This window comes from Neoarius graeffei, chromosome 14 (genome assembly GCF_027579695.1).
Source record: "Neoarius graeffei isolate fNeoGra1 chromosome 14, fNeoGra1.pri, whole genome shotgun sequence".
NCBI classification, from domain to species: domain Eukaryota; kingdom Metazoa; phylum Chordata; class Actinopteri; order Siluriformes; family Ariidae; genus Neoarius; species Neoarius graeffei.
In genome coordinates this window covers 72,457,802-72,471,483 of record NC_083582.1, presented here as the reverse complement: position 1 = coordinate 72,471,483, position 13,682 = coordinate 72,457,802, and the positions used below count along the sequence as shown (strand labels likewise).

General features: G+C 44.5%; 1 protein-coding gene across 1 annotated transcript in view; it reads right to left on the bottom strand.

Annotated features, from left to right (window-relative positions):
• ryr2a (ryanodine receptor 2a (cardiac)) overlaps positions 1-13,682 on the bottom strand; it is a 589,347-nt gene that overhangs the window by 222,693 nt on the left and 352,972 nt on the right. Inside the window, exons 32-37 of the mRNA XM_060940301.1 lie at positions 12,065-12,182; positions 11,488-11,648; positions 9,949-10,108; positions 6,602-6,688; positions 5,193-5,419; positions 4,117-4,957 (exon numbers count right to left, since the gene is read on the bottom strand). Coding sequence (XP_060796284.1) covers positions 4,117-4,957; positions 5,193-5,419; positions 6,602-6,688; positions 9,949-10,108; positions 11,488-11,648; positions 12,065-12,182 — 1,594 coding nt within the window. The remainder of the gene's footprint in view (positions 1-4,116; positions 4,958-5,192; positions 5,420-6,601; positions 6,689-9,948; positions 10,109-11,487; positions 11,649-12,064; positions 12,183-13,682) is intronic.

The window sequence follows — 13,682 nt, the reverse complement described above, 5'->3', positions numbered from 1 at the left end:
TCCTCAGGATAAATGAATGAATTTTTTTTTCTTTCAAATAAGGCAGTGTATGTTGAATTCTCATCTCATCTCATCATCTGTAGCCGCGTTATCCTGTTCTACAGGGTCGCAGGCAAGCTGGAGCCTATCCCAGCTGACTACGGGCGAAAGGCGGGGTACACCCTGGACAAGTCGCCAGGTCATCACAGGGCTGACACATAGACACAGACAACCATTCACACTCACATTCACACCTACGCTCAATTTAGAGTCACCAGTTAACCTAACCTGCATGTCTTTGGACTGTGGGGGAAACCGGAGCACCCGGAGGAAACCCACGCGGACACGGGGAGAACATGCAAACTCCGCACAGAAAGGCCCTCGCCGGCCACGGGGCTCGAACCTGGACCTTCTTGCTGTGAGGCGACAGCGCTAACCACTACACCACCGTGCCGCCCCTTGCCGCAGGATCGATACAATATTTTGATGTGGGAAGGAAACTGCACGCTTTGACACACATGGCACTAGTTAGCACCAGGAGCACATTAACACACTACAAATCTCTTTCATTCAAGAAACTGCCAGGCGATAAAGCAATAAATAAATAAACCAGAACGTCAAGGATGTAGCAGCTCATCCGACCTGCCAGCAAAACAACCGTGACGACCAAACCATCAAACAGAACTGAAATGTGACAATGTGAGACAGAGAGAGAGAGAGAGAGAGAGAGAGAGAGATGCCCCTTTTCCACCAAAGCAGTTCCAGGGCTGGTTCGGGGCCAGTGCTTAGTTTGGAACCGGGTTTTCTGTTTCCACTGACAAAGAACTGGCTCTGGGGCCAGAAAAAACAGTTCCAGGCTAGCACCAACTCTCTGCTGGGCCAGAGGAAAGAACTGCTTACGTCAGCAGGGGGGCGGAGTTGTTAAGACCAACAATAACAAGACCGCGAAAGATCGCCATTTTTAAGCAACGAGAAGCAGCAGCTGTACAAACGCGAAGTCATTTATTATTATTATTGTTGTTGTTGTTGCTGCTTCTTCCGTGTTTTTGCTTCGATATTCGCGCCAAGGTTTATGCGAACGTAGCGATGTAACTGACGTATACAGCGACGTAAGGCAAGGCAAGTTTATTTATATAGCACATTTCATACACAATGGCAGTTCAATGTGCTTTACAGAAGTAAAAACAAAAACAGTAAACAAGAGAGAAATAAAATTACATAAAATATTTATTTTTATTCTAAAACAATTAATTAAAAGAATTAAAAGAATTAAAAGAAAATAATAAGAATTAAACAATAGTAGAAATAAAATAATAAAATGAAGTAGAAGTTCAAATAGGAGGAGAAAAAAAAAGAAACCAGCAGAATAGAATAAAGAATAAAATAGAATAAAGTTAAAATTAAAGTAAATTTAAAACATGCAGAGAAAGTAAAGATTATAAAAAATGTAAAAATATTAATTATTTAACAGAAAGCATCTGAAAACAGCTTGGTCTTTAGTCTAGATTTGAAGCTGCCAACAGCAGGAGCATTTTTGATGTCCTCTGGCAGTTGGTTCCATAGCTGCACTGCATAGTAGCTAAAAGCTGCTTCACCACACTTGGTTTTAACAACTGGTTTTACCAGTAAATTTTGCTGCTGCGATCTGGTAGATCTGATTGGGTTAGGCCGCTGCAACATATCAGAGAGGTAATTGGGCCCTGTACCATTTAGAGATTTGTACACCAGCAGCAATGCTTTAAAGTCAATTCTGTAGCTTACTGGAAGCCAGTGAAGGGGCCTTAGAATTGGAGTAATTCTAAGACGTAACTGACGTGGCTTCCCTTAGCACCGCGAGCTATGGAAAAGCAAACTGGTTCTCAGCTGGCTCGCAAGTTGAACGAGTTGTGAACCAGCACCAGCACTGGCCCCGAACCAGCCCTGGAACTGATTTGGTGGAAAAGGGGTAAGAGAGGACCAACTTCCAAGACAAACTGTTTACAACAGGATCATCAACAAAAGGACAAAATTGTGTTCCCCGAGTGAAGATCGACCCAACATCGATCAGAACTGAATTCGCATGATAAATGACAGAAGAGATACAATTCTAGTCAGAAGAAAATGTCTTAAGTTGACGTAATTACTAATTTGTTCGCAAAAAAATAGACAATACAATAAGCAAGTGTTGTGCAGAAGGTTTCAAATAAAACAATCAGAACTGAAATCCACTGAGAACTAAGGGAGGGAGGGAGGGAGGGAGGGAGGGAGGAGACACGAGTGAACTGAAAATAAGCAAAGTTGTAAACAAATTGTTTACAACAGGAAAATCAACAAACAAATGAACAAGTTGTGTTCCTCAAGGGAAGATCGACCCGAAACATCGATCACAGCTGGAATCGGATGAGAAATGAGAGAGGAGATACAATTCTCGTGAGAGGCCTGGAAAATGCGCTAATTTGGCCTGATTACTAACTCGTTAGCAAAAGAATTGACAAAACAACAACCAAGTTTTGTGCAAAGTGATGAGTTCTTTCAAACAAAACCGTCAGAACAGAAACCCGTGGAGAACTGACAGAGGCGATACGATTTGACTGAATTGTGGATGACGGACGGATGACGGACGGACGGACGCCACGCCACGGCACCGGTTCATCGGGTTTATGGCCAGATGAGCTCATAAATGAGGAAGATAAAGTCTGGCTGGTAGAAATGGGCAACTGGACTTGCTTGAAGATTCTTGAAAACGTTTCACCTCTCGTCCGAAAGGCTTCTTCAGTTCTGTCTGACTAATAGGGAGTATCAGATATTTATCTTCTCCTGGATCAGAATCAGAATCAGAATTCTGATGACCAGCTCATCTAAGGTGTCATTGAGGCATTATGTTGGTGTGGGTCACTGGAGGCTGGGTGTGAACAGCGAGTCATTAGGGTGATCAAAGGATTGCCCGTTAGGGTGATCAATGGCAATCTGACTCACTCTTTCCTCCTGTGAGTCACCGAAAACAGCTGGGTCCTGGCGTTCCTAAAGAGCATAAAAAGGAACATAACTGACAAGGATGATAACAGGAACAAACGCAAGAACATTGTCATTCCCTACATTTCTGGTCTATCTGAGAAACTCAGGAGGATCTTCTACAAACACAACATTCCGGTACATTCCAGACCCGGTAACACCCTGAAGCAGAAACTGGTCCACCCTAAGGACAGAATAGCCAGACACAAACAGGACATCGTAGTGTATGCAATTCAGTGCAGTGAGGAATGCACGGATTCGTATATTGGGGAGACAAAACAACCGCTATACAGGCGCTTGGCCCAACACAGGAGAGCCAGTTCCTCAGGCCAGGACTCTGCTGTCTACCTTCATCTTAACAACAAAGGACACTCATTCCAGGATTGCAACGTACGCATTTTAGCCAGAGAGGATCGTTGGTATGAGCGAGGAGTTAAAGAAGCCATTTTTGTTAACCTGGAACGGCCATCACCGAACAGAGGTGGGGGTCTAAGACATCATTTGTCAACCATCTACAAGGCGGTCTTGGACACACTTCCCAGACGGCTGGGTGTACGCCAGGACCCAGCTGTTTTCGGTGACTCACAGGAGGACAGAGAGAGTCAGATTGCCATTGATCACCCTAACGGGCGATCCTTTGATCACCCGAATGACTCGCCGTTCACACCCAGCCTCCAGTGACCCACACCAACATGATGCCTCAATGACACCTTAGATGAGCTGGTCATCAGAATTCTGATTCTGATCCAGGAGAGGATAAATATCCGATACTCCCTATTAGTCAGACAGAACTGAAGAAGCCTTTCGGACGAGAGGTGAAACGTTTTCAAGAATCTTCAAGCAAGTCCAGTTGCCCATTTCTACCACCCACAGTTTACTATGACCTGGATGATTGAGAATCTTCACAGACAGGAGGAAGATAAAGAAAAGTAATTGATCGGCACTCGGCTGCAGCGGTGCTCCATCGTGGAGGACGTCCTAACTGACTTGCAAAGCGTATGATGTAATCTTTCAATGACTTGTACATAAGTAGTTGCGCAGGAGTGTATCGAGAGCCATACGTTCCCAAAACACGCCATCAAACCCTGTTTTATAAATAAATAAATAAATAAATAAATAAATAAAATAGTGCTGCAGATTTCTGACCTGCAGTTTGACAGGTTCAGGCAGTTTCATCTGGAGCAGGCCTTCCTTAGGCACCTTCCTCTTTCCACTCTCCTCCTCCTCTCCTCCTGGGCCTCCTTCAGTCCTCCTCTCTCCGTGATCGGTCTCTCTGTCGGGGCTCACGGCCCTGCCTTGTTCCCCGGAGTCCTGTGAGAACACGCTGGGCTCGATGAGCTGCAGGATGGCCCTCAGGTCTCCGTTGTGGAAGATGCCCATGATGAGCAGTGTGTAAAAGAGCTTGATGAGAGGCACGAAAAGAAACTCTGTGCTTCCCCCGACAGGGTCTCGCACGTGCAGGCTGCCCTCCTGTACCGCCTCGGTGAGCATCTCCATCGTGCGGCTCTTCAGCGTCTCCAGCGGGAACTCCGGGCTGTACTGGAAACGGTCGCTCCCTCCGTTGCCGTTGCCCGTGGCAACAGCGCTGACGAAATTCGGAGAGGAGAAGCGCATGCGTGGTCTCAGTGAGGTGCTCAAGCCGATTCCGGGCAGGCCGTGGCGCTTCTTCTGCTCGTCAGGAAAGAGCGTGATGCTCTTGGTCTCGTCAGTCATGGGCACAATGTACTCGTTGTTCATCATGAGCCGCGCCGTCGCGTAGCTGCTCAGATGGATGTCAATGAGCAGTTCGTAGTAGCCGGTCCGCAGCAGGCCCGCCATGCTCTTGTTCTGAATGGCTGAGAGCAGCTGAGACTCGTCTACGTGGCTGCAGAGCGCCGCTGCCACACGGTGGTTTCCCAGAGCGCATACGGCTGAGTACAGACGCAGCGTGTGGTAGTGGAACTGCAACAGCTCCCGCTGCTCTGTCAGCTCCAGGATATCCACCGACCTGCATATGCAAACACCAGAACACTTCGCTAAACCGGTGCATCTTCATGAAATCCAAAGAGAATCTTATGTTCTGTCCAGCTAAATATATCATTCACGGCACAGCATAGTGACCAAAAAAAAAACTTCAATCGCTGGCAAAAATCATTGTGAGCCTATGGAGGACAATGCCAGGGAGTATGTGGCACTGGAATACATGTGTGCATACGGTATACGTGTGGGAAAAGGGGCGTTACCTGTTCTCTTCAGGTATATGCAAGGCCATGAACTGCAGCGGGTCAGTGCACTGCACCATCCAGCCGTGCCTCTCGTTGACCCTGGTAACCTCTGACCTGAGGAACTGATTGGGCACTCGGCTCCAGAGCACAGGTGTAAGGAACTGGACGTGTAGGCGGGGTGGACACTGAGGCACTGCGTTCTTCCGCTCGCTCTTAAACAGCCCGGCTGATAACGGCATCACATTCTGAAACGCAAACGCATACAAAGAAGCATTCACACACATCCACGCCTCCCATTCCCTTACATCAAACTGACCTGCACAGAGTTTCCCAAAAGCATCGCAGCACAAAGATCACTGTTAAATGGTAGCGCGAGCAGCACAATGAACGCTCTCTCTCTCTCTCTCTCTCTCCGAGTAAAGATGCTCTTAGTGTCATTTGGGAAACTCGGCACGTTCTTTTTTTTTTTAGTGTTTTTAAAGCTAGACTGCCTTTCAGATTTTTCAAGTGTAGGCCATAAAAAGAATTTTCCCGACACCCAATTATTTTTGTTTAGTGGACCGAAAACTACTGAATTTGAATCACAGACTTCCAATTTTAGTTTTTTTAATAGAACAATTAATGAATTTATCTCCTCTCTACATGGCCCTAAATTCTCCACTATTTTTTCCTGCTTCACCATGACCCAATACAAGATATTACGTCATGCATCACATGACGTGATGGGCTTTCCCCGTTCGCGCAAGGCATTGTGGGATACAAATTTGAAACAGGAGAGAAAAATGGAGGACGTGAGTGTGCGAATGAAACGTGAAAGAAATGAAACGACTACAGGAACGGAAAGAAAGCGAGAAGAAAAGACGTTATGTTATATACGAAAGAAAGGAAACGCAGGAAATATCAAACTAATAAATATGAGCGCTCAGCGAGCACCTCGGTGTGATCAGCTGTTCGTTTAGCGACAGAATGATGGAACTGTCAGTGCACGCTCAAAGGGAAACCTGCGCATGCGCACACGGACTTCCTCTGTCTGCTTGACTGCGCGAAGCGAGCGATTTCATGCACATTATTTGCTTTAATCCCCTCAAATTAAATCACTTCCCAGCCACAGAACAGATTTTATGAAATCGAAAGGCCGCCTCGCTTTAAAAAGTCACAACCACGTGACTCATACAGTACCACGTCCTAATCTCCATCAGCAAGTGGTTAAGGGTCAAGGCAAATGATTAAGGAGATACATTTACTTCAATTACTTCTCGTAATATTAGCTTCCAAATCTCAGACAACAAATGTTTCTTGTTTGATTTTAAACACATCATTAAACATAGACGTTTTAGAGAGAGATGTGTGTATATATGTATTTTATCTCTGTGTGGGTTTGTGTGTATGTATGTATCTATGTGCACAGGCTCTGTGTGCATGCTCACCTTGATTCGTCCCAGCTCAAACTGGAAGACGTTGGGGCTTGTGGCCTGAGCAAACACTGCAGGGAACAGTTTGGTACTCGGCTCCACCTGGACAGACAGAAACTCGATATCGTTTGGTGACGCTTGAACTTTAAGCTGTCAAAAGTCCTTGGACCCGTCAGTGGGTCTCGACCTACTTTCCTCACTTATGGAATTGCATACCTTTCCTGTTATTACATCTGTTTTTTTTTTCTCTGCCAGTAAGCAAGATTGCACAAATTGACAATTCAATGAACAAAATGGTTTTCCCCCAGTTGTATCTGGATTTCTAGAATGATATACCTAGACGTGTCCAGGATGATTACTGGTACTCATGAATGTGGATTGTGATACAGAGTCGTATTTCTACATTGGTTATGTTTTGTGACTACTGAACTTTACTGCCATTTCCTGGATTTTTTTTTTTTTTAAGATGTATGGCACGGTGGTGTAGTGGTTAGCACGGTCGCCTCACAGCAAGAAGGTTCCGGGTTCGAACCCAGCCTTTCTGTGCGGAGTTTGCATGTTCTCCCCGTGCCCGCCTGGGTTTCCTCCGGGTGCTCCGGTTTCCCCCACAATCCAAAGACATGCAGTTAGGTTCACGTGAGGTGCCCTTGAGCGAGGTACCGAACCCCTGACTGCTCCCTGGGCGCTGTAGTGTGGCTGCCCACTGCTCTGGGTGTGAGTGTGTGTGTGGTGTTCACTGCTTCAGATGGGTTAAATGCAGAGGATGAATTTCACTGTGCTTGAAGTGTGCATGTGACAAAGAAAGGTTTCTTCTTCTGATAGAATATACCGTAGTTGCATTCTATTACACAGAGTTAAATTTTTATTTACCTTTACTTGCAGTAAAACTGTTTATTGGTGAATTATTACCTCTATCAAGGAGGTTATGTTTTCGATGTCATGTGTTTGTCTGTCTTGTCTTGACTGCACAAAACCCACCGACCCAATTTCCATGAAACTTGGTGGAAGGGTGTAACATGGGCCAAGGAAGAACCTACTAAGTTTTGGAGCGGATCCGAGTCACAGGGCGGATCCACAAATTTAGTTTCACTTTCACTAACGTTGCGAGCAGTGGCGGCCGGTAGTCTTTCAAACAGGGGAGGCTGGTCGGTTATGATATTTCCAGATTTTAAAAGAAAAAAGAAAAAACACATCAATTTTGCCCATACTCTTGCCTCTGATCTGGCTGATTGTTGGCAGGGTCACAAACTGTGAAATAACAGGTTCTTTTGGCCCATTAGCCTACCGTCCAATATACATGATGGTGGTGTTGGGGGGAGGGGTATATTTTAACATTTTATATTTTAAAATTGTGGCATGTTGTTTAAAAATTGATCATTATTGAAAGCAGCTCTTTGTCAGGAACCTCAGCAGTAACAGCAGAGTGTTCTGGAATAGGCACAAGCACTGACCTTGGGGAGCCAAACATAGAGCTGGGTGCCACACATTTCATTCAATGACACTTTCCCTATATTTTACTTATTTTGACTGAGAAATGTTTTATTGACAATTTTGATAACCCTTCACTTTTAATCCAGGTCTGTAGTGTGAAATGTTCTCGGCTGTGTTTTTGTTTAAAAATGTTTTCCAAATTGTAGCTGTGTTTAATTCATATCCAGAAAAATATATATTCCAATATAATATACTCGGCATAAACATTTTAAATAGATTCTATATTTTTGGTCCATCCATGACATATTACTAAAGTAGCCTATTTACTGTTGTTGATGTGGGCCACTTGCTGTTAGCCAATTCACTTTCTCGTACCAGGAGAGCTGAAAGGAACGAGTATTATTCCCTACCTTTTTCACCAAGTCAATTTGAGGCGTTGGTCTACCCTGCTCTTTAATTTTCATTTTTTCCTCGAAAGGAAGACTGGCAAATGGCTTCACCAAAATTAAATCAGCAATGCTTGGCATCCGTGCGCAGCTTTCTTGCTACCATAGCTGACTAGCCCCCTCAAGTTCAGTCACTCAAATAAACGAAATTTCTGGAACTTAGATAGCAAACTTGACAACACTATATTTACACTTTATTTACAATGAAAATATATACAAACTAAAAAAGCTGGTAGAAACCGTATGCAATGAATGAAATCGAAATGTAAGCTGATCTCTTACAATACACCACAGCACTTGCGAATCCGCATGGGACTGAACTGAGATTCACCGCTGCCTGTCTATATTTGAAACGAGCTGTCAATCAAAGAAAATATCCGGCCGCTTTCACCAATCACCAGTCTCCTCACGGAAAGCTTTGCCATGTCCCTCCCACTGTGAGGCTGGGAGTCCGTAGGCGGGCATTTTCGCAGTATTTGTCCAATAACCGTCTTGCATTTTGAGATTGAAAAGCGCAGAGCTCCCCAATGCCATTGAAGTCCACTGAGGCTGGGCTGCATCGCGCTGTCACGAGGGGGAAAAACTCACGCGCACATTAGGCGAACTGGGGAAAGTTATAAGGGAATGATTTCGCACTGTAGTGGGTTGAGCACATATATTATTTCTATGATTCTGGATCTGAAATAGCAATGTTATAAGGTCGGCTATAACATAAGCCTTGCGTAATTCATCCTACACGATGTTCGTCATTTTTAGAGGAGGCTGAGCCTCCCTCGTTGTCTTAGAGCAATCGCCCGTGGTTGCGAGACACAACATTTGGCCTTGGTGGAAGTCTGCGCTCAACAATGCCATATATCTTAAAAAAAAAAAAAAAAAATCCAGGAGATGACAGTAAAGTTCAATAGTGACAAAACATAATCAATGTAGAAATACAATAACTCTGTATCACAATCCACATTCATGAGTACCAGTAATCATCCAGGACACGTCTAGGTATATCATTCTAATAGTTTTGGAAATATATCCAGACATATAAAATGGCCGCGGTTACAGATTTGCAGGTCATAGAAGAGTCGACTGTTGTCCTTGGCGGAGGTCTGAGCTCTCCGAGTGCCTTTGGAGTTACAGAATAGTACGCTTAAGAAGAAATAACTGAACAAATGTGTGTTATATCACAGACTCCCACACTTATACTCTCAGTGGGCACTTTATCATGTACACCTACCATGCAGGTGCACTTTGTTGTCCATGTATAGGTTTCACTGGAGCCTGAGAGACTCTCAGATCAGCACCGCACATATCATCATGCGGGCGTCATTGCTGTGCTGAAAATGGTCCACTAATCCAAAATTTTACTGATGCTCAAAAAGAAGGGGGCTGATATGCACGGTGCACGTGTCACGTGGGCCAGATAAATTTGCTTCTGTGTATACATTCTAAGCAGCAATCTCATTAGTGCAGACACACACACACACACTGTTGTACCTGGTAGTAAGTGCTGAGCTCTTTGCCATTGGCTGTGAAAGTGAGCAGGCCGCTGGCCGTGTCCACCATGCACCCAATCTCGAGGCCGTTATTGTTACGGCCCTGCCCAGGGTTATTACTCTCACCGGCCCACACCATGTAGCAGTTACTGCGCTTAATACTGTGACCCACACACACACAGAAAGGAAGAGAGAAAAAAAGGAAAAGAGAGACAGACAATCAGAGCAACAACAGTTACAGGACTGCAATAAAACAGCAAACTGAACGATCTCACAATATTTATTTAAAAAAAAAAAAAAAAAAACGCACCACAAAAATCTTACTATGAACTTTTTTCCCCCGGTAAGCAGAACATTCAATTCTATTTTATTTTATTTTATTTATACAATGCTTCCAATAATGGACCATGTGACAAAGCAACTTTACAGAAATACTGAAGTTTTATAAATGTATCGCTAATGAGCAAGCCAGAGGTTACGGTGGCAAAGAAAAACTCCCGAGACGACATGAAGAAGAAACCTTAACAGGACCCCAGACTCTAAAGGAAACGCATCCTCAGCTGGGTGACACCGAACAATCGTTTCCCTTCTATGACTGTACACTAGACAGTCAAAAAGTGCAACCGTGTAAACAGGAAGTTATAAGCAACTTGTGAATATGAGCATCAGAGTAATTTCTGAATTCAATCAAGTTTTAACTTTTATTTTTGAAGTTGAAGTTAACTGTTCAATGATGCAGACCCGAGTGCAAAACTGTTTATTGCAATTGCAAATGTAAATGCAGTCCTCAGTATCTTTAAAGTCTAAAGTCCTTCCCATGCCAGGACCTGGTCCTCCCAGGCAGGCACTGGGCGATGCCAATCTCCGTTTCCGTAGCCCTCGGACCCTCACCTATACAGTTAGGGTTACAGTGGCGGGCTAGTCCTCTGGTAACTGCGAGACTTTGACTCCCCACTCGCATCTGTATTGCAGCGTGCCTTGCCAGACGGCAGTAGGTACCATTTTTATGATGGTCTTTGGTACGACCCGATCGCGAGTAGAACTCAATCTCCCGATCAAGAGGCGGACACGTTAACCACTAGGCCTGCTCACGGTAGTCCTCGGTATAGCTACTGTATACTTTGTACAAACTAACTTATATGGTAGAGGGCTGGACATATCGTCCAAAATTCAAACTATTTACACATTACACTGGAGTCATGAGTCTAGAGAAGCTTACAACCTGCAGGTTAGCACTGTACACATATGAATGTGTTGTGAAGAACTTATTATGATTTGAAACAAATAGTTATGGAAAAGATTTTGGGTAAAACAGATTCCCGTGAGATGTTACTGCATTATCTCAGTTGCTCCAGTGTAAAAGAAGCAAACCACAGCATATCAGCAGTTGGACATACTGTATTGTTCTAAAGTTGAGACCATAAATAGGATTTTTAGTTCTCTACACAGCCCTCCTACCTTTTTAAATTATCAACAGAAGCACTCTGCCCTGGACTACTGGTTAAAGAAACAAATTACCAACAGACCTAGCGTTACTGACCTCTCATGAACTTTGCCCTTCTCGTCTCCGAGGGTGACGGTGACAGTCCGGACCTTGTCGAGATGAAAAGCCGGGTCGTACTGGTGGAAGTCAGAGGTGACCCAGCCTACCCACACACTGGACGGCTCCTGGCCTGGAAAGATCCGCACCGAGTAGTAGTACTGAACCACGGAGGGGAAAAAAGCACTGTAACCGTCAGTATTTATAAAATTATATGATTTATTTTATTATTTTGGCTCTGGATCTGAAATTAAACAATGGTGATTAGAATAAAGAACATTACAGAACATGAATTCAAGGGAACTCTGGGAGGGTTTCTGGTTTGTTAAAAAACGTAGAGTTTGTTTTAAAATATAGTATGCTGTTTAATACACTTTAATCTAACATCCACCAGTGGTATTATTAATGTACATTTAAACACACTCTTCATGGCTGATACAGTATTATTGTCCCACTAGTTTAATGTGATCCTCTGAATTGTACGAATGATGGCACGGATAAGTGCCGTTCACTAAATATAGAGATAAACACCCTTGTATTGAAGCTGACACAGGAGCAGTGAATTGTTGCTTCTCACCGTGCATGTCTGCATGAGGAACTCATAATCATCTCTCTCATCAGCCATCACTTCCTCAGACAGACGAGCTGAAGAGTTACTCGTGTTGAAATCCGGTTTCGACTTTTTCAACATGAACCTGAACCACACACACACACACACACACACACACAACACAAAACACATACACATTAAGAAGAAGAAGTAGTATTCATTTGTCACATATACACTCAAGCACAGTGAAGTTCCATCTCTGCATTTAACCCATCTGAAGTATGGGATAAATGCAGAGATGGAACGACCCTTTGGGCCCAAGACTGCTTCCCTAACCTTCAGGCCATGGCTTGTTTTACACACACTTTTTGTATGTAGTCCCGCCCTCTGGGAAAAGGACTTTATTCATTATTATGATGAACATTTTTGCAGTGTTTGATCAGACATTTCACTGTCAGCCTAGTTAATATTTTTTCTTGTGTCATTTTCTCTTTTGAGAGGCGAGGTGGCCAAGTGGTTAGAGCGCTTGACCGCTAAGCGAACGGTCCCCGGTTCGAGCCTCGTCTCGGACGGTGATCTGGGGCTCACCTCCTGTCCACCCAGCAGTGAATGGGGACCTGGTGGAAACACTGGGGAAGTTAAGGCGGCGAGAAAAGGAACTGGCCACCATACTTCACCATGCCGACGGCCCAGGACAAGTGTGCTCTCTTGTCAGGCACTCCCTAACATACGTACGAAAACGTATATGGGACACTTTAGGGCGGCACGGTGGTGTAGTGGTTAGCGCTGTCGCCTCACAGCAAGAAGGTCCTGGGTTCGAGCCCCGTGGCCGGCGAGGGCCTTTCTGTGCGGAGTTTGCATGTTCTCCCCGTGTCCGCGTGGGTTTCCTCCGGGTGCTCCGGTTTCCCCCACAGTCCAAAGACATGCAGGTTAGGTTAACTGGTGACTCTAAATTGACCGTAGGTGTGAATGTGAGTGTGAATGGTTGTCGGTGTCTATGTATCAGCCCTGTGATGACCTGGCGACTTGTCCAGGGTGTACCCCGCCTTTCGCCCGTAGTCAGCTGGGATAGGCTCCAGCTTGCCTGCGACCCTGTAGAAGGATAAAGCGGCTAGAGAGAATGAGATGAGATGAGATTTTCTCTTTTGGATGAAAAAAATCAAAGTGCCATTTTGGACCATTTTCATCAGTAATAAATATAATTAATTGATGCTAACTCTATACTCTGAACATAACATTGACAGTTTTTAATTCAAATTAATGAACTCAAGCCATTTTCCAATTAATTTGATGTAATGTGAGAGTGCCGCGTCAGTGCAGCTATTTAAGCTGGGAACACAGCTGAGCCGAGACCACTGGCCAATTATTTAATGCGAGATGAGTAGAGGTGGTGGTGGTGGGGGGGCTTTCAGGGGTGTCGGTGAATATTGGATATAATATACACAACTGGCAATCGTTCCATAGTCATATGATGTTTGGCTCATCTGTTGTTTTTAATAGGGGGGAAATGAGGTGTGTGTGGGTTTTTTTAGTATATTTCTGAATGATAGTGTACTAGGAGGTCTCAGTAGAGCACGCCGATGTAAAAACATGCGGCGCTCTGACGCAAAATACATAAAGATCTGCATTATGACTTGTGAATTTT